The 27,127-nt window shown below is 42.0% G+C and overlaps 1 protein-coding gene across 1 annotated transcript in view; it reads left to right on the forward strand.

Annotated features, from left to right (window-relative positions):
• LOC311041296 (insulin-like growth factor-binding protein 2-B) overlaps positions 1-19,576 on the forward strand; it is a gene marked incomplete at both ends in the record, with an annotated part of 37,463 nt that extends 17,887 nt beyond the window's left edge. Inside the window, 3 exons of the mRNA XM_084086203.1 lie at positions 5,076-5,212; positions 13,370-13,510; positions 19,439-19,576. Coding sequence (XP_083942329.1) covers positions 5,076-5,212; positions 13,370-13,510; positions 19,439-19,576 — 416 coding nt within the window. The remainder of the gene's footprint in view (positions 1-5,075; positions 5,213-13,369; positions 13,511-19,438) is intronic.
• Positions 19,577-27,127: the final 7,551 nt, after the last annotated feature.

Raw genomic sequence — 27,127 nt, forward strand, 5'->3', positions numbered from 1 at the left:
ATTGTAAGCATAACTCCCCAAAAGCCTTTATTTAAACCATAAAACAGGCATTTCTCTGGTGAGAAGCTGGAAAATGGCCTTCACAATGTCTGTTTTCAAAATTCCATTTGGGGACATTTTGTCCCTTGCAAGTATAGTAATAAAAGGCACACACACACACGTGCCACTGAAAATAGCTGAAAGAAACCGCAGAATAGCTGATCTACAAGCTCACAACAAGCTCATTGCGAGCTTGTAGATCTCGCCGCCCGACTAAGAAAAACATAAGGAAAACTCTTAACCTTAACCCCTAACACACTTCTGAATCTCTAATCCTAAACACAAATCCCAATCTGAAACTTTTGATAACCCAAAAAAGCCTAACCCCCCCAAAAAAATATTTCTAACCTCAAAACTACAATTTCTCTTGTGAAGAACAGGAAAATGGTCTTCACAACGTCTAGGTTATTTCTCAAATTCTACAATACTTGTGTGGACATTTGGTCCATAGTTAACGACAGAACTAACGGAATAACAAAAACTAAACATTTTCGTTAACTGAACTAAATAAAAACTAGAATAAAAAAAAATAAACGATAACTAACTGAAACTGTATTGTATGTTTACAAAACAAACTCAAACAAACTGAAATTATAGACAAAATGCCCGTAGTTTTCGTTTATTTATAACAGTTGAATACATTTTTAAATGCTATTGTTTTTTTTATGTTTTATTACACAATACTTACCTTTTCAATCCTGCACCTGACAAATAACCCAAAGTATAAAAAAGAACTAAAACTAATAGCATTTTCAAAAATAAAAACTGTTAAAAACTAGCAAATCTGCTCTAAAAAGTAAATTAGAATTAGAAAAGTAATATTCAAAACAAACTAAAACTAAACTAAAATGAAAAATCCCAAACTATTATAACCTTGGTCCTCACAAATATAGTAATGCAAGCACACACACACACACACACACACACACACACACACACACACACACACACACACACACACACACACACACACACACACACACACACACACACACACACACACACACACACACACACACACACACAGAGAGAGCCTCTGGCAGGTATAGTATAGTTCAAGGAAATCCCTTACTCAGCAGGAACAGCAGCCCTCAGAAGTACTGCCTCCACATGCGTCTGCTCTCACCTCCCATGACTAGCAGTCGACGCTAATACGCTAAACACTTTTTTGTTTTCTGCTTTTTCCCCTCAGGAAATGCATCAGACCCTAGTCCCGGGTGTCCTTAAGCTCCCCCGTCATCACACCTAGGATGCAAAACACAGCCATTTAAAGATTTAAATTATTCTAAAGTGGATGGGAATTTGACTGCGTCCCCATCACAGTGATGACTATAAACACAGGCAGAAAGGAAAACTATAACTAGATGTTCCGATTTCCCTCTGAGCAATTTTTTAACCCATTCAATCCGGGAAAGCGCCTGTGTAATTTTTCTATTTTGAGCGTTGGCTGTTCAAAAATAGCAGATACACAAGCTTGTACATCTGCTATTTTTGAAAGTTTTTTGAAAAATCTTCGAAAGTGTGCCAACTGCTGATTTTAGAAGGCATTTTGTAGAATCAGCCTCAGGTCTTAATGGGTTAAATGCAATAATGATAAAGCGCCCTCCGCCAAGCAAAACTGAGCTCTCGTCTTTGGATAGGGACAGGACCGCCATGGCTGTGTATAGAACGATATCCTAAGTGGTGTGTGTGTGTGTGTGTGTGTGTGTGTGTGTGTGTGTGTGTGTGTGTGTGTGTGTGTGTGTGTGTGTGTGTGTGTGTGTGTGTGTGTGTGTGTGTGTGTGTGTGTGTGTGTGTGTGTGTGTGTGTGTGTGTGTGTGTGTGTGTGTGTGTGTGTGTGTGTGTGTGTGCTTTAGCAACCATGGGTCATTATGCTGTTGGTAGTTGTACCTGTCATTTATACTTACTGACCTAGTTTTACAGCCTAACATCTCATGTTCAAGAAGTGAAAAATCTGTTGCGCTTTTCTCTCAGTTGCCTGCATGTATTTAACCACTTAAGCCCCATATATTTTGTCGTGCGACAAATGGCGAGTGTCTGTCTGTCTGTCTGTTCGCCCGTCTGTCCGTCTGAATCCCAGACTTGTGGTCCGGTGCATACTGGTGGGCCGTGTGGATATTGCGATATTTAGCTCCCCAAATAATTGGCAAAACACTAAGATTTTATTGATTACTACTGTAGGCTGGCCTACTCGGGGACGATGCAAGTTGGAAATGTCAGAGTTCCCATTGTCAGAGTATCCGCTGTCTGTCTGTGTCCCTTGTATGCCCATATATGGAGTTCCATGTACAATACCCATTGTACCCATTGTCAGAGTACCCGTTGTATCCGTCTGTCTGTCTGACTGGGTCCCTTTTATGCCCGTTATGGAGATGTCTGTATCTGTCCGTCAGTGTCTCTTTTATGCCCATATATGGAGTTCCATGTCAGCCGTAAGATTGGCGGTTCTGGACAACCGGATCCCCACATAATGCGTGCCTATACTGTATATGGGTGTGTCAGTCGGATTGGTGGTTCAGGACAACCACCTACAGTATCCGACCGTCTCGGCGCCGGGCACTGCACTCCCTCAGGTCGTCTGCGACGCACGTGCCGAGTTTGAAGTCGATCTGTCAGACGGACCGAGATGACCCAATAATAATATATAATAGACAATTAATCATGAAAATAATACATATCATTTTTCCAAACCTTGAAAAATGATTTTAAATTATACCATAAATAGGAACTTAAAGTATATTGTGTTACCTTAAGTCACTTCTATTGGTGCATGCCGGATTGATTCATTGATCATTCGAATAAACATCCTCTTAAAATACCACCCATCCCATTTGACACAGTCGGCCCTGAGCCAGACACTGCTCTATCTATACAGTATATCTATCTATCTATTTGTTTAAGGACTATTACAGAAAACATGTTGAAACCTATGCTGTGTTTAGAAGAAAAACACACAAACGGTATCCTCATGCTACCTTTACAAACCCATGTAAGCCATTCATGGCACCACCTACTGTATCAGTCATTATAGAGTGAACATTTGATGCTGTTCCCGTGGTGATTACCAGTGGTGGAAGAAGTAGCCTACTCACATCTTTTTTAAGTACCATACCACAATGAAGAAATGTACAAGCAGTGGTGTAAAGTAACTAAGTACATTTACTCAAGTACTGTACTTAAATACAATTTTGAGGTACTTTTACTTTACTGGAGTATTTCCAATTTTCAGTACTTTTACTTCTACTCCACTACATCTCAGAGGCAAATATTGTACTTTTACTCCACTACAATAATTTGAAAACTTTAGTTACTAGTTACTTTGTAGATTGTATACATTTCGGCCATTTGAAAATAGCCGATCTATAAGCTCACAATACGTCGCGATGCGACGCATTGTGAGCTTGTAGATCTGCTATTTTCAAAAGATTTTTAGACATTTTGAAAACTTTGAAATATGACATACTGTACTGCATAATGAGTACTTTAACTTTTGTACTTTAAGTATATTTTGATACCAATACTTTTGTACTTTTACTCAACTCAATTTTGAGTTCCGGACTTTTACTTGTAACAGAGTATTTCTACATTGCAGTATTGATACTTTTACTTAAGTAAAAAAATTGAGTACTTTTTCCACCAGTACAAGTCAGGTATTCAAAATGTACTTGAGTAAAAGTAGAAAAGTATATTGACATAAAAATATAGGGAGCACTAGATGCCTTGACGTTGAGTAGGTAAAGACTACTTTACCTGCTCTCAACGTCTTACCAGGAATGTCTTACCAGGAATTCCTGGTAAGACATTGGTTAGTCTTTACCAGGAATTCCAGGATCCAATTCCAGGAATGACAACATAGCATGTTAAGGAGCTGTTATTAGAAAACAACAGTTCTTAAGCAGCTTGTGATGGAAGAATAGACAAATCACTTGTGCCTGCATGTGCTGTGTGTGTGTGTGTGTGTGTGTGTGTGTGTGTGTGTGTGTGTGTGTGTGTGTGTGTGTGTGTGTGTGTGTGTGTGTGTGTGTGTGTGTGTGTGTGTGTGTGTGTGTGTGTGTGAATATGTACGGTGTATGGGTCCGTAGCATAATACGCACTGAAGATGAGAAGGGGCAATTCCACATGGCTCAACCACATTGAGTGTAGGAGGTGAAGAGGTCAACCGGACGCTCGTGTGTGTGTGTGTGTGACGTAACAGCTGTCAATTAATCACAACACACTGTGTCAGGGAGCTCGTTGTACTGACCTCATTCATGGGCAAAAAGTCACAAATATCTGATGCTGAAGGGGCAGTCCCACTTTTGTACTTTGTACCTTAATCGTAACCACATGAACCCTATATAGCATCCCTTTTCTGGCCATGTCATAATAGGCAACCATTCTGCAAAAATCGCCAACCTACAAGTTCACACGTTGAACGTATAGATCAGATATTTCAGCGAAGAGATTTGATGCAGACTTAGAGGGGAAAAAAGGAGTAAAGACCCCTGGGGGACCCCGGTTAACAAAGTATATAAGTGTTTAAATCTGTAAGTTAAACACTACACTTTGAGTGGAATCAGAATGTTTGCCAAGATGCTGAAGCCCTTTTTTCTTTTTTACCATTTCCTGACGAGAGCGGCAGAGCAAAAAGAAACATTGCACCATCATTATGTTCTTTGATCCCAAATATTTACACCCCTATATTAAGCCTATTACTGTAATCTAGTACCTTAAAAAAAGATTGGTTCAGGCTATGTCCACTGTAGTGTTTTTCTTTATATGTATCAACTGCATTTTCCGCATTGTTAAACACTTTGAACCTGGTGTCCGTATTTTGGACGTGTCATTATAGGAGAAAGATCTAGATCTAAAAGCTCAGATCTAAAAGCTTGTAGATTGGCTGTTTTCTTTTTTCGGCACACAACAACAAAGTGTATAGGGCTTAAGTACTGTATTAATGATGGAAGCCTTAGTTGGAAGGGATACTTATGTGTTTGAATTGTGTATGTGTGTGTGTGTGTGTGTGTGTTTGTTTGTGTGTGCGCGCCGCCCCGTAGAGGTGCACGGCACTGAGGGTCCGCCCAGGAGACCCGTTAACACCAGGCTGTGGCCCAAGAAGATTGCAGTGGATCGAGAAGAGATCAATCGCCAGGCCAGGATGAAGCCAGGAACCCCCCCCAGACCAGTGCCCCAGGTCAGTACCAAAACACTACCTCTACCTCTTATCTCCATATATTCTAATTAAATGAACGCCCTACTACTTGATCATACTACAGCGTCACACAAGCACCAAAAGTAGCAGATACGCCAGCTCGAAATGCGGGCGCGAAGCTACACGTATTGAGCTCGTAGAAAATGAACACGCTTTGAAAAATGCGCGTGGCCCACCCCATCTGACCACTTAGATAGGCCATAATGTTGATTTTGAGTGCAAATTTTGATTTAGTTTTAGTCATAGTCTTTTGAATAAAATTCCATTTCGTTTTAGTCATATTTTAGTCATCTGAAAGGTTTTAGTTCTTGTCTAGTTTCAGTCGACGGAATATCATAAGATTACAGTCGACTAAATCTACGGTTGATTTAGTCGACTATAATGTATTTTGGCGGTGCCTTGATGGCGTCTTAATGGCTGATTTTACACTCGGTTGCATGCTGAAAATAGCCGATCTACAAGCTCACAACGCCTCGCGAGCTTGTAAGATCTGCTATTTTCAGCTGGCTTAACCGACCATAAAATGACTTGTCTTTTAGTTCTACTGGATCTCTTCTCCACTCACCCCTCACTAACATTTTAGTCTAGTTTTTATTTGTTGACGAAATTGTCAATATATTTAGTCTTAGTTTCAGTCATCATAGCCTAGTTTTTATTGAGTTTTCGTCAGTGAAAAAAGGTTGTCGACAAACATTTTTCATCATAGTTTTAGTCGACGAAATCAACACTGTTAGGCCACAAACACTTTTGGAGATATTCAAGTGGGCCCCCCTGATCCAGAAAAGGTTGAGAACCGTAACTTTGGGCTCTGAGATTTTACTGTGTCTACTCTGCACCTCTGCAGGGTTGTGGTGTCTCCCATTACACTGTTACTAGCGACACCTCTGCTGATAATAATGGAGAGCCCTACAGTCACATGGCAGAACGCAGGAGAATGTTGAGTGTGTTTGTGTGTGTGTGTGCGCGTGTGTGTGTGTGTGTGTGTGTGTGTGTGTGTGTGTGTGTGTGTGTGTGTGTGTGTGTGTGTGTGTGTGTGTGTGTGTGTGCGTGTGCGCGTGAGTTGCATCACTGATGTTTTGACATGGTGGCGTGAGAAGTGAATGCAGGGGTCAATGTCTTATGTTTGCATGTTGTTCACCTCCCTGGTACATTGGTGCCCTCGTCTGGACGCTCACCCAAACACACTGTGCTGTACGCACACAAACGCGCGCGCGCGCACACACACACACACACACACACACACGCTTTTTTACAAAGATCAATAAATGCTGGAATGCAATTGCCAAATACTCAGTGTTAACTGAGAGTGTATGCATGTAACCGGATGGAGGTACTACTGGATAAATGAACACATAGGATTTTACTGTGAACAATTTTAATAGGCAATCTATAATCAATAAGCAAGTCACTCAAAACTTCCTCTGACTTTGGAGTTTGTTTGTTAGTTTGTTTGTGATCCAACGTGCCTGCGGTCACACAAAACACGCACACTTTAATGTTATATCAGTAGGATGTAATTACAAGTCACTTACAGTAGTATCTCCTGGAAAATCTAACCGATGGGCCTGATATTGTTCAGTAGAATTCACACGCACGCACGCACGCACGCACGTATGATCAAGTAGGGCGTCCATTTACGAAAAAGAAACACAAAAAGTTAGAATATGGACATAAGAGGTTTCTGCCCGACAGCGACAATATGAGGGTGTGTGCATTTTATTCTTCTTCAACAAGTCTTTCGTTCATTTTGGTCGTTGACACATTTCCACTCTAGTTATGAAAATCAAAAGGCTTCAAATTAGTTGAACCCGCGGAGCATGTTTTGCTCGTTGAATGAACTGTACTGTACACATAAATAGGCTGAATAAACCTACTGTAATAATTGGTCACATGGAGCTTCTCCATAAAAAAAAACATGTGCCATTGTTTTGCTGTCAACGGTGGAATGTGCATCGCCCGTTTAATCCAATTCTGGATAGATTTTACACCCCTCCCGTCCTCATTCACTCGTTCGCGGTGGTAAACGCGCCGGCCAGACAAAATCAAATCAATTCTTGGAAAAAGATTAATCGAAAAACAAAACAGAGGTATTTTTTTGTTTTTCGAATAGTCTTTTTCCAGGAATTGATTTGATTTCGTGTGGGATGACGTACAAACACAGATATCCCTCTTTTTTTCCCCTTCGTCATGCAAATGAGCGTGGGCCCCCTTCAGTAGGGGGAGGGGCGTGGGGCTGAGGAGGGTGGAGGCCCCCGTGGAAATATTTTTCCGACCTGAGGAACAATGATATACATGCCCACATTTTCTCCCCCATTTAACTCACTCTCTCATGGCAAAACAACAAAACATACAACAAGAGGGGTGCAAAACAATTAACAAGACCTATAGAGACAACAAAAGGGGTGGGGGGGGGGTGGGCTGGGGGGGGGCAGGGGGGCTTCAGACGGCTATAGTGTCAAGCATGGACGCGTTGCGTTGTGTGTGGTCGTAGAATCAACATAATGCTGCTGGGGGTGTCGTCAGTGTGTTGGTGACACATTCCATGCATGTCTTTATGGGCTTGATGATGAAGACGCCACCATATCGTTTTTTTTTTGTTTCATAAATACGTCATTGGTTTGAAATGCGGCAATGGTCAAAGGTCACTTAAGGGGAACAATGAGAAGCAGGCAGCTTGTATCTACAGTACACTTTTAGTCACATGAACCCTATGGCGACAAGCGTCCCTATTCGCGGAATGTCCTAATTGGTGAACAATGCACGTAAAAATAGCTGATCGCTCGCACGCGATCGAGCTTGCGACGCATCGCAGTACGAGCTTGTACATCGGCTATTTTCTGCAAAACGGATTTGGTGTCGAGGGGGAAAAGGAGGGGGCCAAGCATACTGTGTCATGTGAGCCTGTAGATTGTAGATTGGGCGAAGAGATGTGGTGTAGGGGGAAAAAAGGAGGGGAAAAAGGATGGACCCGGGGGAAGGCCAGTCAAGCATATTGGGTGGTTGATGCAGAATCCACTGCGCTGTTTTGTTGCTGTTGCTTGTTTGTTCGTTTGCTTTTAGCGATGGCTTACTCAGTAAAATTCAAAGTGTTTGTTAGTTTAACCACATGTCCCCATTCTGGGGAGAAGTTTAGGTGAAAATAGTAGTAGTCTCCAAAGCTAACAACACGTCAAACTTGTAAATCGGCTATTTTCAGCAAAGATATTTGGTGTAGAGGGGTAAAAGGATGATGCCTACCGAGTATAGAGCCCTGGGGGACTCCGGTTAACCAAGTATATAGGGTTTAAGTGCTTAAAGCAACATTGAACTTTGGTAGAGCGAGAAATCAGAGGTAGTGATTCAATTCACTCACATTGCATGGCAAAACAGGTCTAAAATTCACATTTAGCACATGAACACAAACAAAGCAGATTCTGGTGGAATGTGAAATGTCTGTAATCGTGTTATATTACCCTCAATACAAGTTCTCTAATGCAATAAAAAGCAATAGGTCAAATGGTGCTGTCAGCGATCCTTCTTCACCTCTAGGCTATATGGTGAAAAAGGTCTCAAAAATCTAAATTTTAGCACATAAAATAAAGAAGCAAGAAATAAAGGATAATTCGGATTTATATCTTGACCAGGTATAACACATATACTACACATAACTATATACTACATAAATGTATTAATTCAACCTTTAATATCCTCTGAGAAACCATTGAGGGTGAATACAAGATCAACAAATTAAATCAGTTAAAAATCAAACATCAACAAAATTTAAAATGAGATCAGTATGAGATCAACAATATCTGTGGAAATACAATCATACAAATCAACATAACAGAATTATTGCGACAGAGTCTGCTGTACGAGATTTTTTTTTTTACTAAAAGCAGTCTTTCCAAGATCAGACCTGGCACCAGGCACCTGAAGAACCAGCCAGATAATCACTGCCAGGAGCCAGTTAAAACTGGACCGCTGTTCCTTCATATAACATACAATAGATGTGATATACGATGGTAATTGTCTGACCCGGTACACATACCAACGATTATTGCGTCTCTCGGCCAGAGAAGAACCACCCGATCTTATCACATCATCTCTGTCCGGTAGAAACCTCATATGTCCAAAACTGTTACTTGTCAGGATTGAAATTCAAAAATAGCAAAAGTAGCAGATCTACAAGCTCAAAACGTGTCACTTCGCGCCGTGTTTCGAGCTTGTGGATCTGCTACTTTTGATACTTTTGTGTGACGCTGTAGTATGATCAAGTAGGGCGTTAATTTACCAAAAAACACAAACGTTTAGAATATGGAGATAGCAGGTTTCTGCCCGACAACAACGATATAGAATACAGTGGTGAATATGTGACTATCACCAGTAATACATCTTAGAGCTGAGTGATAAACACAGTCTAGGGGCGTAATACGCTTTTAATTTATAGTATGATTGAGTATAAACCAGGCTTTAGGGTGGAGGCAGAAGCATGTCTGTAAATTATATCTCCATAATCCAGAACTGATAGCAAAGTTGCTCCAACAATCCTCTTCCTACAAATCAAAGACAAGCTGGTTTTACTCCTGTATAAGAAGCCAGTCTTTTGTCATCATTTCCCAACACCGTTCTTGATGTGGTATTTGAAAGTAAAATTGTCATCGAGCCAGATGCCAAGATACTAGTGTTCTGCAACTCTTTCCATGTTTGAGCCGTTTATAGTATAGAGAATGAGAAATGCAGATTAAAGTCGTATATCTGTCTGAATCTCGAGAAAACCATGAACTTGAAGATTTATTTACTTATAGCGTCCCTGTTCTGCAAAAGAATTGCCGATAGCGTTGTGAACATTGTGAGCTGCTATTTTAGAAAGTCTGAACATTTAAAAAGAACATTGAGTACTTTTATTTGTGTACTTTTAAGTATAATTGTGACGCCAGTACTGTTTCGCTCAAGTAAAATTTTGAATACAGGCCTTTTACTTTTAACAGAGCACTTCCTGTGTGTGTGTGTGTGTGTGTATGTGTGTGTGTGTGTGTGTGTGTGTGTGTGTGTGTGTGTGTGTGTGTGTGTGTGTGTGTGTGTGTGTGTGTGTGTGTGTGTGTGTGTGTGTGTGTGTGTGTGTGTGTGTGTGTGTGTGTGTGTGTACTGCACTGTATATATGGGTGTGAGTGCATGCTGTAAGCTAATTTTGTGTATTTTTGTGTGTCCTGTATGTGCGCGTATGTTTTTTTTTGTCAAGAGTAATATCAGTGTTTTTCTGTGCACATGTAGACTGTGAACTGTGTGTGTGTGTGTGTGTGTGTGTGTGTGTGTGTGTGTGTGTGTGTGTGGGTGTGGGTGTGTGTGTGTGTGTGTGTGTGTGTGTGATAGAGAGAGAGCACGATGTGAAAGAGAAACGGTATGAAAGAGAGAGAGAGAGAGAGAGAGGCCTTTTCATGGATATTGTGTGATGTGTGATAAGGTCCATGGCAGAGCCTGCCTTCTCCTCTGCCCTGCTCTCTCATCTGCAGCCAACTAATCAGAAGGCTCGGACCCCTTTGATCCCCCCACTGGCAGCCTGATACCCTAGCTGTGTGTGTGTGTGTGTGTGTGTGTGTGTGTGTGTGTGTGTGTGTGTGTGTGTGTGTGTGTGTGTGTGTGTGTGTGTGTGTGTGTGTGTGTGTGTGTGTGTGTGTGTGTGTGTGTGTGTGTGTGTGTGTGTGTGTGTGTGTGTGTGTGTGTGAGAGAGAGATTCTGCTCAATCTCTGCCATAATAGCTAGCCAGCCAGTCTGTGTGTGGAATGATACACTACGTTGTTTCTTTAAAAAAAAAAGGGGATTGTGTCATTTTAGATTTTCGCCTTGCCTATTCAAAAATAGCAGATGTACAAGCTTGCAGCGGGTCACTTTGTGCCGTACTGCGAGCTTGTACATCTGCTATTTTTTAACATGAAAAAAAATCTTCTCTTCTGGGGGGTTCCTGGCACAAAACATTTTCATATGGGGGTCCGCAGTCAAATACATAGACCTAATCAATTTGGGGTCTTTGACATGAATAAGTTAGAGCAGGGGTCTTCAACAAGGGGTCCGGGACCCCTAGGGGGTCCTCATAGTTACTACAGGGGGTCCGCCAAATCTTTGTGTGATATGATTTGTTTTTTACATTAACCACTTCGTCATACCTTTTCTGAGGAGAACTTTAGCCAAAAATAGCAGATCTACAAGCTCCCAACGCCTCGCAGCTCGAGGCGTTGTGAATCAGTAGCCTGTGAATGCGTGCATGCATGTGTGACTGCGTGGGTGTGCGTCAGTGAAAGAGGAGAGAGTGAGCAGTATTTGTGTGTGCCTGTGCGTCCATGAGTCTCTCTCTCTCTCTGTGTGTGTGTGTGTGTGTGTGTGTGTGTGTGTGTGTGTGTGTGTGTGTGTGTGTGTGTGTGTGTGTGTGTGTGTGTGTGTGTGTGTGTGTGTGTGTGTGTGTGTGTGTGTGTGTGTGTGTGTGTGTGTGTGTGTGTGTCTGTCAATGTTGCCAGAATTTGCAATAGAAATAAGTAACCAGGTCTATGAAGACAAGCCCAAAAGAAGCGACTAGCACATGTACATTGGCTTTTTGAAAATAGCCGATCTACAAGCTCACAACGCATCGCGATGCACCGCGTTGTGAGCTTGTAGATCTGCTATTTTCCAAAAAATCTTGGTAAAAAGATGAAAGATTTGAAATATTTTTGACACAAATCTGATACGGGGGATCCCTGGAACAAAATATTTTCTGATACGTGGGCAATTACATATTAATTTGGAGGTCCTTGACATGAAAATGTTTGAGAACCACGCACTGGTTTAAACAACATTTAGGAATGTTCAAATAAGCAACTGCACTTTAGAAACGCACCCCCAAAAAACGCAACCTTCAACTAAGCAATATTTAGAAGCGGTGTTACAGAAAAACAAGCCCAAAGTCGCTTATAATGAATGCAACCCTGGTGTGTGTGTGTGTGTGTGTGTGTGTGTGTGTGTGTGTGTGTGTGTGTGTGTGTGTGTGTGTGTGTGTGTGTGTGTGTGTGTGTGTGTGTGTGTGTGTGTGTGTGTGTGTGTGTGTGTGTGTGTGTGTGTGTGTGTGCGTGTGTGCGTGTGGCCGTGACCACCTGGTGAGTTACACAGTCCAGGCACTCATGCCCACCTCCAGCAGATTAACATCAGTCACACTGCATGACCTCTCTCTCTCTTTGCAAAGGTGCACCTCAGAGAAAGCTTCTGTATTTTGTGACACTTTTTAACCTCTCAAAGACCTACAAACTTCATTGTACGGTGGAAAAAAATGGTGAAAATAAAGCTAAATCGTCCGATCTGTACGCTAACAGCGATTGTAGGTCGGCTATTTTCACAATTTTTGAATATTTTGGTAAACTTTCGCTTTTAATGTCATGCCCAAAATCCTAAATGAAAGACATGACTGTGTGTTTTTTGTCTTTCTTCTTACACACCTTGTGTGTAAATAGTTTTCTTTTTTTATTTATTTTATTGTATTGTGTACTGTAAGTCTGTTTTCACTCCATATTTGCACATTTGATCATATTTTGTATAATTTACATTTTTTCTTGATATGTACTTCTCTCTTGGGGGTCCCTGGCACAATATATTTTGAGGTGGGGGTCCGCAGCCAAATACATATTAATGTGTGGCTCCTTGACGGGAAAACTTGTGAGCACCACGGGTTTCAGGTGTAGTATTTGGTGGAAAGTACATTTACTTAAGTACTGTACTTAAGTAAAATTGAGGTATTTCCACTCTCCAATACTTTTACTTCTACTCCACTACATCTTGGATCCAAATATTGTACTTTTACTCCACTACATTTATTTGAAAACTTTAATTACTACTTTGCAGATGTAAATTATTACATTATGAAACATACATTAACCCCTTTAGTCCTATTTTATACATAGGCTATTTGAAAATAGCCGATCTACAAGCTCACAACGCGTCGCGATGCGACGCGTTGTGAGCTTGTAGATCGGCTATTTTCAAATATTTCAGTACTTTTACTTTTGAACACCGGAATTTTAATTGTAGTACTATTACATTGCAGTATTGATACTTTTACTTAAGTAAAATATTCGGGTACTTTTTTCCACCACTGGTATTTGTACTTAGTATTACTTCTATGTGCTTCCATCCTTTCAGAGTTCCTGTCAGCAGGAGCTGGACAAGGTCCTGGAGGAAATATCCAAGATGACCTTCCCGGATAACAGAGGTCCGGTGGAGAACCTGTATGAGCTCTACTTTCCCAACTGTGACAGACTGGGATACTACAACCTTAAACAGGTGAGCTGTGGTGGTGGTGGTGCTGGGCACAGGGCAATGGGTGGTTGTTACACATCGGGTGCCAGAGGTTTATTAAAATAGGGTACGTTCAGTGCCTGCATATCTTCCATCCACTTACATTGATATGTTTCGTGCTGTCGAAGCCCCGACGCGGAAGTGCATGTAAACAGATCGTGCGTGCGAGACGGCGGAGGGTCCCGACTAACGCCTGGAACAATAATATTTCTAACGCGATCCTCCATTGCAGAGTGATCGCCGATCGAAAACGGCTCACTTCCACCACGTTAAAAAGAAATGGAGATATTAAGCTTTTAGTCAAGGAGTTAACATTGGAGCGGCCGACCGGAAGGATTTTTTGACATGGATCCACATCCGGCCTCTCCTTCTCAGAGACTCAGTGGATGATCCCAAAGTTTTGTTAGAGCACCCCACATATAAAAAAGAAATTGGGCCAAGAACGGTCCGGACCGTTTATGGCCCTCCCCGCATGGATTCTCAAAAACGGTCCGGACCGTTTTTGGCACCGTTTTTGAAGGGGAAAAAATCCTGAAAATGTGTGCAAATCTTTGAATATATATATATTTGTAAAGCGAACGTTTGTAACTCAAATCTTTGCTTCAGGGGGGGGGGGGGGGGGGGATACATATCATTTTGGGAAGGTCCTTGACATGAAAAAGTTTAAGCACCACAGAAATTATAGCAACATACTGTACGTTTTCAAAAAAACTGTGACACAGATGCGTTCCTGGATTGAATGGGTTAAAAAGGCCATTTTTTGCTGGCCCAATCCTAAACACAACCTAACCTTAAAGGCGGTTACACACCGGCGAATATGCGAATATACACAAAATTCGGACTTGTTCCGAATAATTAAAAAACGCTTTTTCGCTCCATGTAAGCTTGCATTGACTTTATAAGGTTTTTAAAAAAAACATATTATTCGCATGAAAAAAATCGCCCCGGTGTGTAAGGACCTTAAGGCTTTAATCCAAAACTTATTTTAATGAATACAAATGTAATTGAACCAATTAACAGAACATAACTACTAGTACATCTGCGGTGGTTGGAGGTGGTCTTCCTATAATCTTCCTGTGAGAAATTAGACCTGTGTAGTTCTGTCTGAAGCCCATATCTCCCCTTTGCCAAGTGCGGACGTGCTTCTTGGATTATAGTGGTATTCTTCCGTATTCAGGTACTGTATAAAAGTTGCGTATTACAGCTTTGAAATCCCCATGCAATAATACACTTAAACTGACCTTAAACTTAACACCTCATCCTACCCTTGAACCTAACCCCTAAATGCCTAACGCCTACCTAATTGTTTTCATAATTTTTATTGTAACTTTTTTTTTTACAAGCATTAAAATGACTATATCCCTCATGGGGTATGGAACAATGTCCCTACACGGTCCATTTGTTCTGGTTTCACTATCCTCGTGGGGCCATATGGACACACACACGCACACACACACACACACACACACACACACACACACACACACACACACACACACACACACACACACACACACACACACACACACACGGCAGGAATGCGGGGGTAACGTCATCATTATGGGTGAGGCAACACTGCCCCCTACAACAACCCCCACCCCAACAACTGCACAGCACCCCCCTCCACCCCCCCCCCCCCCCTAAAACCCCCACCCCAACTTCCTCAACATAATACACACTTAGATGGGGCGATGTTGTCATCTTAAGTGAGGCAACAGTGTCGCAGCCCGGGGTTACAAGGCAATAAAAAACGTGTTTGCGGAGAGAGAACCAGAGTTCATGGGAAAACGTCTGCGCAGCGCAGAAAAACCATACAGCTCCCAAATGGGACATAGAAAAGTTTGGAACGATGCTAGTCTATAGAAATCAGAGCATGGGGTCAGGCAGGCAGTGTTAACCACTTAAATCATCTACTTTGGTGAACTTGACCATACTTGGACCGCTCTTTTTCCCTCCTCTACAAACTCAAACTTTTTTCATGTCAAGGACCCCCAAAATGATTATGTATTTGGCCGCGGACCCCCATCTAAAATATGGTGTTCCAGGGACCCCCATGAGCAAAGATTTTAGTTCATATTCGCTTAAAAAAATGAAATATTCAAAATATTTAACAACAAAAAAAATACGACTTTTCAAAAACAGATATACAAGCTCATAGCGCGGCACTCGGTGCCGCGCTATGAGCTTGTATATCTGCTATTTTTGAATAGCCAAAGTATAAAAGGTAAAATCATTGTGATGCTATATTAACACTTTTTGCTGGGGACCGCCTGGAACCCCCCAAGGATAGGGGCCAGGCTACATTGGTTCTCAAATGTTTCGATTTCAAAAGGACCCCGTAACTCCGAGAGTGCACAATTGGTTCCTAACTGTACATACCTGTATAGGGTCCATTTGGAACCCCCTCAAGGAACCCTCCCAAGGACCTTGACCCTTGAACATTTTCAGACAAAGAGTGTCATGGAAAAGTAGCGTAAGTAGCCAGTATAGGGGTTCTGATGGCCTAGTGGTCAAGGCGCATACCACATACTGGTGCCGGTTCGATGCCGGTTTGATGCGCATACCACATACTAATGCCGGTTCGATTCCCATGCCTGGTGACCTTTCCTGCATGTCACTCCCCATCTTTCTCCTGTTTCCTGTCATTCTCCACTAGGGTTGTCCGATATTGGCTTTTTTACCGATAACCGATATACCGATATTGTCCAACTCTTAATTACCGATACCGATATATGCGGGGATTATTGTGATTAGGGTAAGCTCAAATTTCATATCACACACACCATATACAGTAAGAACTCCTGTAACTTATTTATAAAGCAAAAAAAAAAAAAAAAAAAAAAATGTTTTTTTCAAAAACCGATACCGATATTTTCCCGATATCAATTTTTATGCTAATATCGGCCGATAATATCGGGAGGCCGATAATATCGGACATCCCTATTCTCCACTATACTATCCAAATAGAGGTAGAAAAAAAAAAAAAATTAAAAGCCGCACTACAAAACATTTTAAAGTGAAAATTCAACTGGTTTATACAATCTGGCCGAACGTTCTCTATAGTTCAGGGTTTTCTCAAAGTGAATGCTATGGCACCCTAAAAAAAGGAGGCGCTCAGTGGAGTGCATATCTCCACCAGGCTGGGTGAGATATGACGTCAGTCTTTTTCAAATCTGTATGAGTTCCACAAGCTCCAGACTGCATGGCCTCCAAGTATGACTCCAGACTGGCCATAGCCTGGAGGGAGTGTGGCTCTGACGTTATGTATTCACAATAAAAAACATAGTTATCGATGACCCGATGAGACAAATATTCTGGGATTGAGTCCCTTGGCCTTGCTGGCAGCGTGTACAAGCAATTTGACGCTGATTGGTCTATAGTGCAGTGGTTCTACCTTTTCCATTTCTAGAACCCGCAGAGTTCTAGAAATATTTGAGTCTCAGAGTTACAGACTTGTATAAGGATCCATTATTTTGGAACCCTCTCAAAGAACGCTGAGGGTCTTTAGGACCCCACTTTGAGAACCACTGGTGTAGTGGTCTGTGAGATTAGCCACGGACAGGCACACTTTGGCTATTCAAAAATAGCAGATATACAAGCTTGTAGATTTGAAAAATGTTGAAAATGTGTGCAAATTGAATATATATATTATTTCAAAGCGAACATTTTTAACGAAAATCTTTGCTTCTGGGGGTCCCTGGAACAAAACACGGACAGGCACACAGACGGGGACGAAATCACCCCCATGCCTTCAGCTGGGCGGATATAACAAGTAAACTGGAACGGGGTGAAAACAAAACCCCTCCCGATCCCACTGGCGGAGGAAAGGAAAAACGAAACAAACAAAAACAACATCAACAACAACAGAACAGCTTAAATTCATCCTGATTTCATACAGTAGGGTCTGTAACCACCTTCATCCTCCTCCTCATCGTTGTCATGGCCAGTGGTAGTGGTATATTTACTCAAATAGTTAATACTTCTACTGCACTACATCTCAGAGGCAAATATTGTACTTTTCACTCCACTAAAGTTATTTGACGAGTTTAGTTACTTTGCAGATTTCGATTACTATTACATAACATACATTAAACTAATTAAGCCCTATTTTATACCTCAGCATTTTTCTTTTTTATTCTGAAAAAAAGGTTTGGTACTTTTCCTCTGGTAACTATACTTTGATGCCAATGCCTTTGTACTGTACTTTTTTACTGAAGTAATACAAGACACTTACTTGTAATAGAGTATTTCTACATTGTATATCGTCTCTGTCAGGTGGAAACCTCATATGTCCAAAAACTGTTACATTTCAGGATTCAAATTCAAAAATAGCAGATCGACAAGCTCACAACACATCGCTTCGCGTCGCGTTTCGAGCTTGTAGATCTGCTATTTTGGATACTTTTGTGGTGACGCTGTCAGTGTTATCAAGTAGGGCGTTCATTTAAATATGGAGATAAGAGGTTTTCTGTCCACGACAGCAACGATACATTGGTATCGCTACTTTTACTTAAGTAAAAACAAGAAAACCTGAGTACTTCTTCCGGCACAACCACTGGTCCCAGGCCTTTTCATCGGCGCTCTCACACAAACAACAGCATTGTTGTGGTTCCAGGAGACTCAGTTCCCACAGGGCACAGCACACTGTACCTTCCATAACATTCATGAATCCCGCCTTCCCTCGCCGGGGTAATTACCGTAACTGTCACTTCTTTTTGTTCTTCCTCATCGAAGGAAGAAAATGGAAAGACTAAAACCCCCCCCCCCCCCCCACCCCCCCCCCCCCCCCATAAACTCTTCATTCTTTTCTCTACCCCCCCCCCCCCCACCCCCCCATCTCTTAGCCCCCCGTACGCGCGGCATAATCGGTGTCCGCTTCAATTATGACCTCATTTTTTTAAGGGGGCCGATGGAAGAGGGGGTTCTCGGCAGGGGGGCCACTGTGTGTCCACTGGCATGCCTCGCTCTGTGTGTGTGTGTGTGTGTGTGTGTGTGTGTGTGTGTGTGTGTGTGTGTGTGTGTGTGTGTGTGTGTGTGTGTGTGTGTGTGTGTGTGTGTGTGTGTGTGTGTGTGTGTGTTGCATGTGCAAATGTGCCTGTCGTGGGTGGGGTGGGGGTATGACCTGACCATGGGCTGTTATTGGGCGGACATTGCCCCACCCCTCCGTCCCAGCCTTCAATCTCGTCCAATAATTGCGCCCCCCCCGCGCCCCTGATAGACGCACACACACACATACAGACACACTTGTACCCAACATATTATTATCATGGTCGCATGTCGGGCAGAAACCTGGTATCTCCATATTTCAACTTTTATTCTTGTCATAAATTCACGCCCTACATCATCATGAAAATCGGAAATATCAGATTTACTATCTCACCACGAGTCACATCGCGACGCGTCGTGAACCAGTAGATCAGCTATTTTCACTACTTTTTTGAAATGTTTGGACAGTTAAAATGTTAACCGTAAGTGTGTCTATAGGTTTTAAGACTATTGATCCACTGAAAAGTATTAAGAGCGTGTGAATAAATAATACTGGATCCTTTTTTTTCTTTCATTTCTTGAAATGTGACATTTTTGGACATACAAGGTTTCTGCTCGACAGTGACGATATGTAATGATGCCCCACTGTACTTCATGCATCATTTAAGACCCCCCCCCCCTCCACAAATTCCCTCCACGAATTTTTTCTCCCCTCCCAGTATTTTCCAGCCTCTCTTGTTTGTGTATGTATTACTCTCTTTTACTCTGTCTCTCTCTCTCTCTCTCTCTCTCTCTCTCTCTCTCTCTCTCTCTCTCTCTCTCTCTCTCTCTCTCTCTCTCTCTCTCTCTCTCTCTGTCTCTCTCTCTCTCTCTCTCTCTCTCTCTCTCTCTCTCCCTCTCCAGTGCAACATGTCCACTCACGGCCAGCGGGGCGAGTGTTGGTGCGTCAACCCCTTGACGGGGATCCAGATTGCGGCGTCGCCCAAAATCCGGGGGGACCCCAACTGTAACCAATTCCAGGATGACCTCTGGCCGCAGCCCACGGCCATAACTCTCCGCCGCTAGAGCGCTTCCGCTCTCATCGCTCACGCAGAGATTCTCCGCTGGGCTCCGGAGCTATCTAGGACACAGTGGTCCTCAGAACCTTTTCATTTCAAAGGACCCCCATATAGTCCAGTGGCTTAAGGCCATTTTTTAACCGTTACGAAGTGGATAAAAGGGGCACATTTTTGCACGAGGCTTCTTTAGATGATTTCTAGCCTAACAAAATCAAGTTAAAAAATAAAAAAACAGGCCGATTCACTCTTTGGCCTATAACTTTTGAACCGTAGTGGATACCATCAAAAATCTTTTTTCCTGGATTCCTTGGTTCATGACGCAACTTCAAACCGGCACACACGCTCTGTCTTTGGCCCAGGGAAAAAGGGGGAACAGATTTTGTTACGGTATGACCTTTGACCTATGGTTCAAAAGTTATAGGCCAAAAAGTGATAGATAAAAATAGATTGTTTTTTTTTGGGCCACTAGGCTAGAATCCATCAGGAGGTTTACTGATGAGAAGCCTCACGAAAAAGTAATGGCCTTATTAAGCCACTGGACTAATACACTCTGAGAGTGTACAAATGAAACCGTTTGGTTCCATTTGTACACTCCCAGAGCTACAGACCCGTAAGGCATTGTGAGGTCCAAGGAACCGCAGTGCAGGGTCCTTGAGGGGGTTCCAGGGGGTCCCCAGCAAAAGTGGTTAATACGGCATCAAAATCATTTTAACCACTTTATCCATTTCTATGTTAGCTATTCAAAAATAGCAGATCTATGTACATCTGCTATTTTTGAAAATATTTGAAAAATATTGAAAATGTTTGGATTTCTTTCCTTCTCTTATGGGGGGTCCCTGACCTTTTCAGATGGGGGTCAAATGCATAGCAATGCATTTGACCCCCATCTGATGCATAGCAATTTTAGGGCCAAATGCATTGCAATTTTAGGGGTCCTTGACATGAAAAAGTTTGAGAACCACTGCCGTAAGGGTCCATTTGGAACCCCCTCAGTGATTCTCAAACTTTTTTAGGACCCCCAGATTGATGTCCATGTGGCTACGGACCCCCGTTTGATAGATTTTAACTCTGAGATGGGACCAAATGGACCCATATGGTTCCATTTGTTTCCATACAGTATGTTATCAAACATTTTCAAGTCAAGGATCCCCAAATTGATATATATTTGGCCACGGACCCCCATCTGAAAATGTTTTGTGCCAGGGACCCCCAAAGGAGAAGATGTATGCAAAAATAAATACATTTTCATTGTTTTTCAAAATAATTCAAAAATAGTAGATGTACAAGCTCACTGTGAGCTTGTAGATTTACATTTTTTGAATATCCAACATATAAATGGTTCAAATGATTGTGATGCTATATTAACACATATCCCCAGTGGGGACCCTACTTTGAAAACCAATGCGTTAGAGTCCTTTTTTGGTTCCTAACTATCAATCATTTAGCTGGGGCCCCCCTGCAAACCTGTCAAGGATCTCTGGAGGTCCCCGGAACCCACGTTGAGAACCACTCGTCTAAGGACACATGGGGCCAAGACATGCAGTATAATTCCTCAAAATTCTAAATGTGCACACACAGTGAAATTTAACTCTGAGAGTGTTGATCCAAAATGGACCCGTAAGGGCACACATACTGTAAGGTAATGCAAGGGTCCATTCAATTCGTAGAGTGTAGAACTTTAAACCCTAAATGGTTGACAGGAGCCCATCAGGGCTCTATACTAGTGTACTTTCTGTTTTCTGTTATTTTTGGGAAATCTTATGCTGAAAATAGCCGATTGACAAGCTCACAGCGCGTCGCAAGAGCTCGTCGATCTGCTATTTCTTGCAAAAGCTTTCCCTACAATACGGACGCTTGGGGTGTAGGTGGTTAAAATAAATTGTCAATGAGGATTTTATCGTGGGAATATTTTTGCCTTGAAAAGGGCTCGCCTTGGGTAATCTGTAAAAAATAAAAAAAAGAGTAGCCTTTTTAATTGTCATGTTGACTCGAGATGACCACACCTCTGTTTGATGACGGACACTGACTGAACTGACCCCAACCTTGAGTTATAGAGCAGTGGTTCTCAAACCTTTTCATGTCAAGCGCCCCCAAATGTATGTAATTTGTCCGCAGACCCCCATCTGAAAATATCTTGTATTAGGGCAAGATACAAAATATTCCCAATAAAATAGCCTATGTATATAGGGTAAAAGTGGTTAAACAAATTTCGCTGGGGACCCCCTGGGGCCTAATCAAGGACCACTAGGCGGTCCCCGGACCCCACTTTGAGAACCACTGTTATAGAGTGGTTGTCTGTCATTTTATTCTAAGTCCTCAATATGTCATGAGCATGGATGGAAAGGTTATATTATGTGTTATTATGACCAAACTAGGGAGAGACATATGGAATCATAATTACCCCCCATTCATTGCTGCTGCAGTAAATTATAAAAGTAGACATTGTTTACGGTAACATTGTTTAATAGTTTGCTATTTTTGTAGATTTGTTCCTTATGTTTCTGTATCAAAAAAGAAAGTTGCAATAAACATGCAATATAGTTCCAAGAAATCACGAGTCATTTCTTTCTTGTGTGTGTGTGTGTGTGTGTGTGTGTGTGTGTGTGTGTGTGTGTGTGTGTGTGTGTGTGTGTGTGTGTGTGTGTGTGTGTGTGTGTGTGTGTGTGTGTGTGTGTGTGTGTGTGTGTGTGAAAACATACAGTGCATATAGTAGTGATTATAGGGCCTCAGCTGTGGGATTTGATGCCATGAAATAGTAGATGCCAAAAATACGCCACATGCAAAGTCATAAAATATGCCTTTACTACAATATGCCGTCAAACATGTGGCATAGGCCTAATATACCATGCAGTCATAAGTAAGCCAGATCGTTGCTGTCGGTCAGAAACCTCTTATCTCCATATTTTACTTTTTGCGTTTTATCGTAAATGAACGCGCTATACTTGATCATACTACAGCGTCACACAAAATTATCAAAAGTAGCAGATCTGCAAGCTCGCAACGCGACACGACGGGTTTTGGGCTTGTAGATCTGCAACTTCTGCTGTTTATTTGATTCGTGAAAAGTAACAGTCTTGGACATATTAGGTTTATATTCCCAACCTTTTCTTGCAAAGCATTCGCGGCCCACCCACCTGACCACTTAACACGGCAGCCGAATTTTCAGAAAAGTCTTAGGATTTAGAACACTGGTTTAGAACAGCTGGTTCTCAAAGATAGCATATATACAAGCTCACAACGTGTCACTTAGCTGCGAGCTTGTACATCTGCTATTTTTGAACATTTTTGAAAAATCTTGAAAGTTTAAAAAAAAAAAGTTTTAAACACAAATTTTCTTTTCTGGGGGTCCGTGGCACAAAACATTTTCAAATGGGAGGACCGAGGCCAAATACATAATCATTTTGGGGGACCTTGGAACCACTGATTTGGATGGCATTTGTAGAATCGGCCTCAGGTCTTAATGGGTTAAAAAAAGTTAATGGGCGCTTTCATACAATGTGGACAAAGGAAGCAGCAGGCTGGTTGGGTGACCTTCACGTCTGGCTAAAGCATCTCTGGACTGCATCTAGAGTGTGCGAAGGATCTTTTGATCTTATCCGCCTATTACGTAGATAATGAACGGCTGTGCCTCAGGGGTCCGATGCTGATTATGATATCCCCATCTTCCTGTATTTCCCCAGTGGTATCAATAAAGGTCTTATCTTATCTAGAATCAAACGAATCAGCCCTGATGTTTCGCCTCAGAAAAGAACCATAGTGTCACATGTCGTTCAGTTGAACCGGGCCAATTTATAATGGTGCCGGCAGTGACTCAGGAGGTAAAGCAGCAGTTTGTTAAAGGGATATTTCACTTTCAAACATGTTTGGGGTCATTTTAACGTCTACTTGGGCTTTTGTGAGCACCCCAGACCGTTTTTAAGTTTGAAGTTACAATGGGTTTGTATAGGAAGGGTGCGTGTCTGTTAAAATTAATATCGAATATCTAGCCTAAATACTGAATTAAACAACTTAAAAAACTGTCTCTCTAAAAAGCCAGAGTAGACGTTAAAATGACCCCAAACATGTTTGAAAGTGAAATATCCCTTTAACTACAGTCCCCGGTCAGTAGTAGTCAAATAGGAGTTGTGAAATAATACATGTAGTAGCCAGGCCTAGTAAAAAGTTGTAAATAATAGTCGTAGTCTTCTTTAAATATTAGTAGCAACAATAGATATCTGTAAAGGTTCAGCTGGGTGTGGATCTTCTTATCATAACCCTCCAACTTTACTCTCTGGAAACAACAGTGTGACATGGCCCCTCCTTGCCCCCATTGCTTGGGTAGCAAGTCTACTGTTCCATTGAATTGCCTGTTAGTGTGATTTTACTTTGACTGAATTGTCTTTGTTTGTTAGAATTGAACAAACTTTGTTTAATTAAAACACGTCTTTAGCTTAGTTGTTATTTATTACACGACAAGTATGCTTGCTTAACATCTGGGGGCAACATCTAAAAGGGCAATAATAGTCTTCCAAAAATGTATATTGGGCTAAATCATTGGTTCTCAAAGTAAGGGTCCGGGGACCCCCAGCTAAATTTGTTAATATAGCGTCACAATCATTTTAACCACTTTAACCATATTTTATACTTTGACTATTCAAAAATAGCAGATACAAGCTCATAGCGTGGCACGGAGTGACAGCTAAGATTGTAGATCTGCTATTTTAGAAAAATCTTGCAAATCTTTGAATATATATATTTAAACGTTTTTAACTCAAATCTTTGCTTGTTCTGGAGGTCCCTGGCACAACAGGGGGGGGGGGTTATTGATAGATAGTCCCTAGAATGAAGACCCTCTGTGAATGCAGGCTATTGGTGGACACGACCTAGAGGCAGGCAGCGTTGCCAGATTTTGCTAGAGAAATAAGCAACCAGGTCTACGAAAACAAGCCCAAAATAAGCGACTATTTGGCCACATCACCACTTTAAACCTACTGTATATATACATAGGCTATTTGAAAATATTTTCAAAACAAATCTTTTCAAAAAAAAAAAATGGAATATTTTTTTTAATAATTCAACAAAAATCTTGTATGGGGTCCCTGGCACTCAATATTTTCAGATGGGGGTCCATGGACGAATAGGCCTACACATTCATTTTAGGGGTCCTTGACATGAAAATGTTTGAGAACGACAACATTAGGAAACAAGCCAAAATAACCAACTAAACTTAAAAAACAAGCCTGAAAAACCGCAACCACCAATATTTAGCCTACAAGCAACTTAAAGAAAAACAAGCTCAAAGTCGCTTATAATATGCACACATGGCAACACTGGAGAGAGGCAGGCTTCAGGTGTGCTCTTTAATCCTCTGATTTCCGCGTCTCCCCCCCCCTGCCGTGAGACAGGTGCTCTTATTTGACACCAGCTGTGTTATGAAAGTAAAACAAGAGTTTAAACAACAAACAATGTAACGTTCCACGACATGGGAGTTGAGTGCAGTTATATGTGTTTCCACATGCTAATTAAGACACATACTGTATGAGGTAGAAGAGAAGTTAATGTCGTCATGAAGCTGAAGCGTTGGAAGAGTTTATTTATTCTCTCCAGACCAGGTGAGTTAGCATAGCTACAGTTTACAGCTGCTTAGCGCTCATATATCCATGCAATAAAGATGGCTTGTATGTCATTTCACTTTTATCATTATTTCACTACTTAAAGTAAAGTAAAAAAGACGAGCCTGGAGCTGAGGTGTGTGTGTGTGTGTGTGTGTGTGTGTGTGTGTGTGTGTGTGTGTGCGCGCGCGCGCGCGCGTTTCAGTTCTGGTTGAATGCTGTGTGTTGTAAAAAAAAAAAGAAATAAAATAAAAGGCCAGATATGTATCATAGATATTAGCTATTATTTTGAAATGAACAGACCATTAACTTGTTTAAATGTGCTGTGTGTGCATGGTTTCTGTCTCTCTGTCTGTCTGTCTGTCTGTCTGTCTGTCTGTCTTGTCAGTCAGTCAGTCAGTCAGTCAGTCAGTCAGTTGAATGATACAATGTTTTCGCAGAATGTTCACCCAGGGATGCTATGGTTTATGTGGTTAAAGGGAAATTATTAGCAATGCAGCCTGTGTTTCAACCTTATTAGCACATTTCTATTTAAACTCTAAATTGTTTTAGGCATTGGCTGAATATCTCCAATATATAACTATACTAACTTCAAAACTATTTATTTATCATGTTTTTTCTTTCTTTTATTCTTTCTAAAGATATTCAAAGCTTATGGTGTCCCTCCCAATCTACTCTGCACCATAGGAGTCATGCACATGGGCACAAGAGCCAAGGTGACCCCAGGAGGCAACAGTGAGGAGTTTAACGTTCTGGCTGAAGTGCTGCAGGCGGCCACCCTCGCCCTCTTCCTCTTCATTATATCCCTGGACTATACACTTATAGGCAGGCCATCAGTCGAGGGGAGGAAGAACTTGGCTTCACTATTACACCTATAGGAGGTATAGATGACTCCCTGCTGTAGTCTTAATAGACCTAAACTATGCAGATGGCTTCTGCCTGACCATGTGGAGCAGGCACAGCTGCTCTTGACCAGAGTGTGCCCAGGTTGGTCTTGTGATACAGTAAATGGCACAAATCCGAGGTTATCACCTATATCACCCTCCCCCCGGACCATATTATCCTACTTTAATCACAAGAGACAATGCGCTGAAAGAAGTAATTGACTTCAAATGCCTGGGCTCATGGGTCAATGCGACCTTTAAAAGTGAAGAAATCACTCGCATGGTGGATCCTGAATGGCATGGCCAGGGTGTGGGAAGTACAACCTCCTCCGCCATATCAAGCTCAGCCTCTTCTCAGAGTCCGTTCTCCTATATATATATACAGATGTGAATGCTGGGACCCTTAAAGCCTGACCTACAGAAGTCCCTGGCGACTGTGCTACGCCAGAATGCTAAGTCAAGTGCGGTACTAAACATCAACCAGGATGAACATGTTACAAACAAACAAGCATCTGCATGGGGGGCTACCATGGTGTGAGAAGTAAGAAGATGGCCCCCACGAGAAAGAGGCTCGTCGGTCAGGTCAGTAACATTGACACCAGGGAGCTCCCAGCAGGGGAGGAAACTGCTGGTGAAGCTAGCCAGATGTATGGAGGATCGAGGTGACGGGAGACGTGTAGCTGGAGGGCTCGTCCGACAACGAACTAGGGATTAGGAGGCTCTATCTCTCAACCCCACGGGTTCCAAAGGTTGACACCGGTCATCACTGGTCACACAACTGATGAAGTCGAGTAGAAGACGGCTCAAGGTAGGAACCTTGTGTTTTTTGTTTTTCTTTGCTGCTGTTGCTTGTGTTGTGCTTAATGTGATTCAAGCTGTTGTACTATTGCTGTTCATTTTGGTACCCAATGACTGGGTGGAAATTGAAATAGTGAAGTGAATGTTTCTGTCTCTGAATTTGAAGGCTGTTGTGATTGAATCTACTGTGTTGTGTTGTGTTGTGGTTGTTGTTGAAGGTAGCGAGTTCTGACAGGGTACAGTATAAACAACGCGCATGTGCCATGGTCACTTCAATTACCAGCA

The sequence above is a fragment of the Gymnoscopelus microlampas genome (genome assembly GCF_963454915.1).
Source record: "Gymnoscopelus microlampas genome assembly, contig: SCAFFOLD_114, whole genome shotgun sequence".
Lineage (NCBI taxonomy): Eukaryota > Metazoa > Chordata > Actinopteri > Myctophiformes > Myctophidae > Gymnoscopelus > Gymnoscopelus microlampas.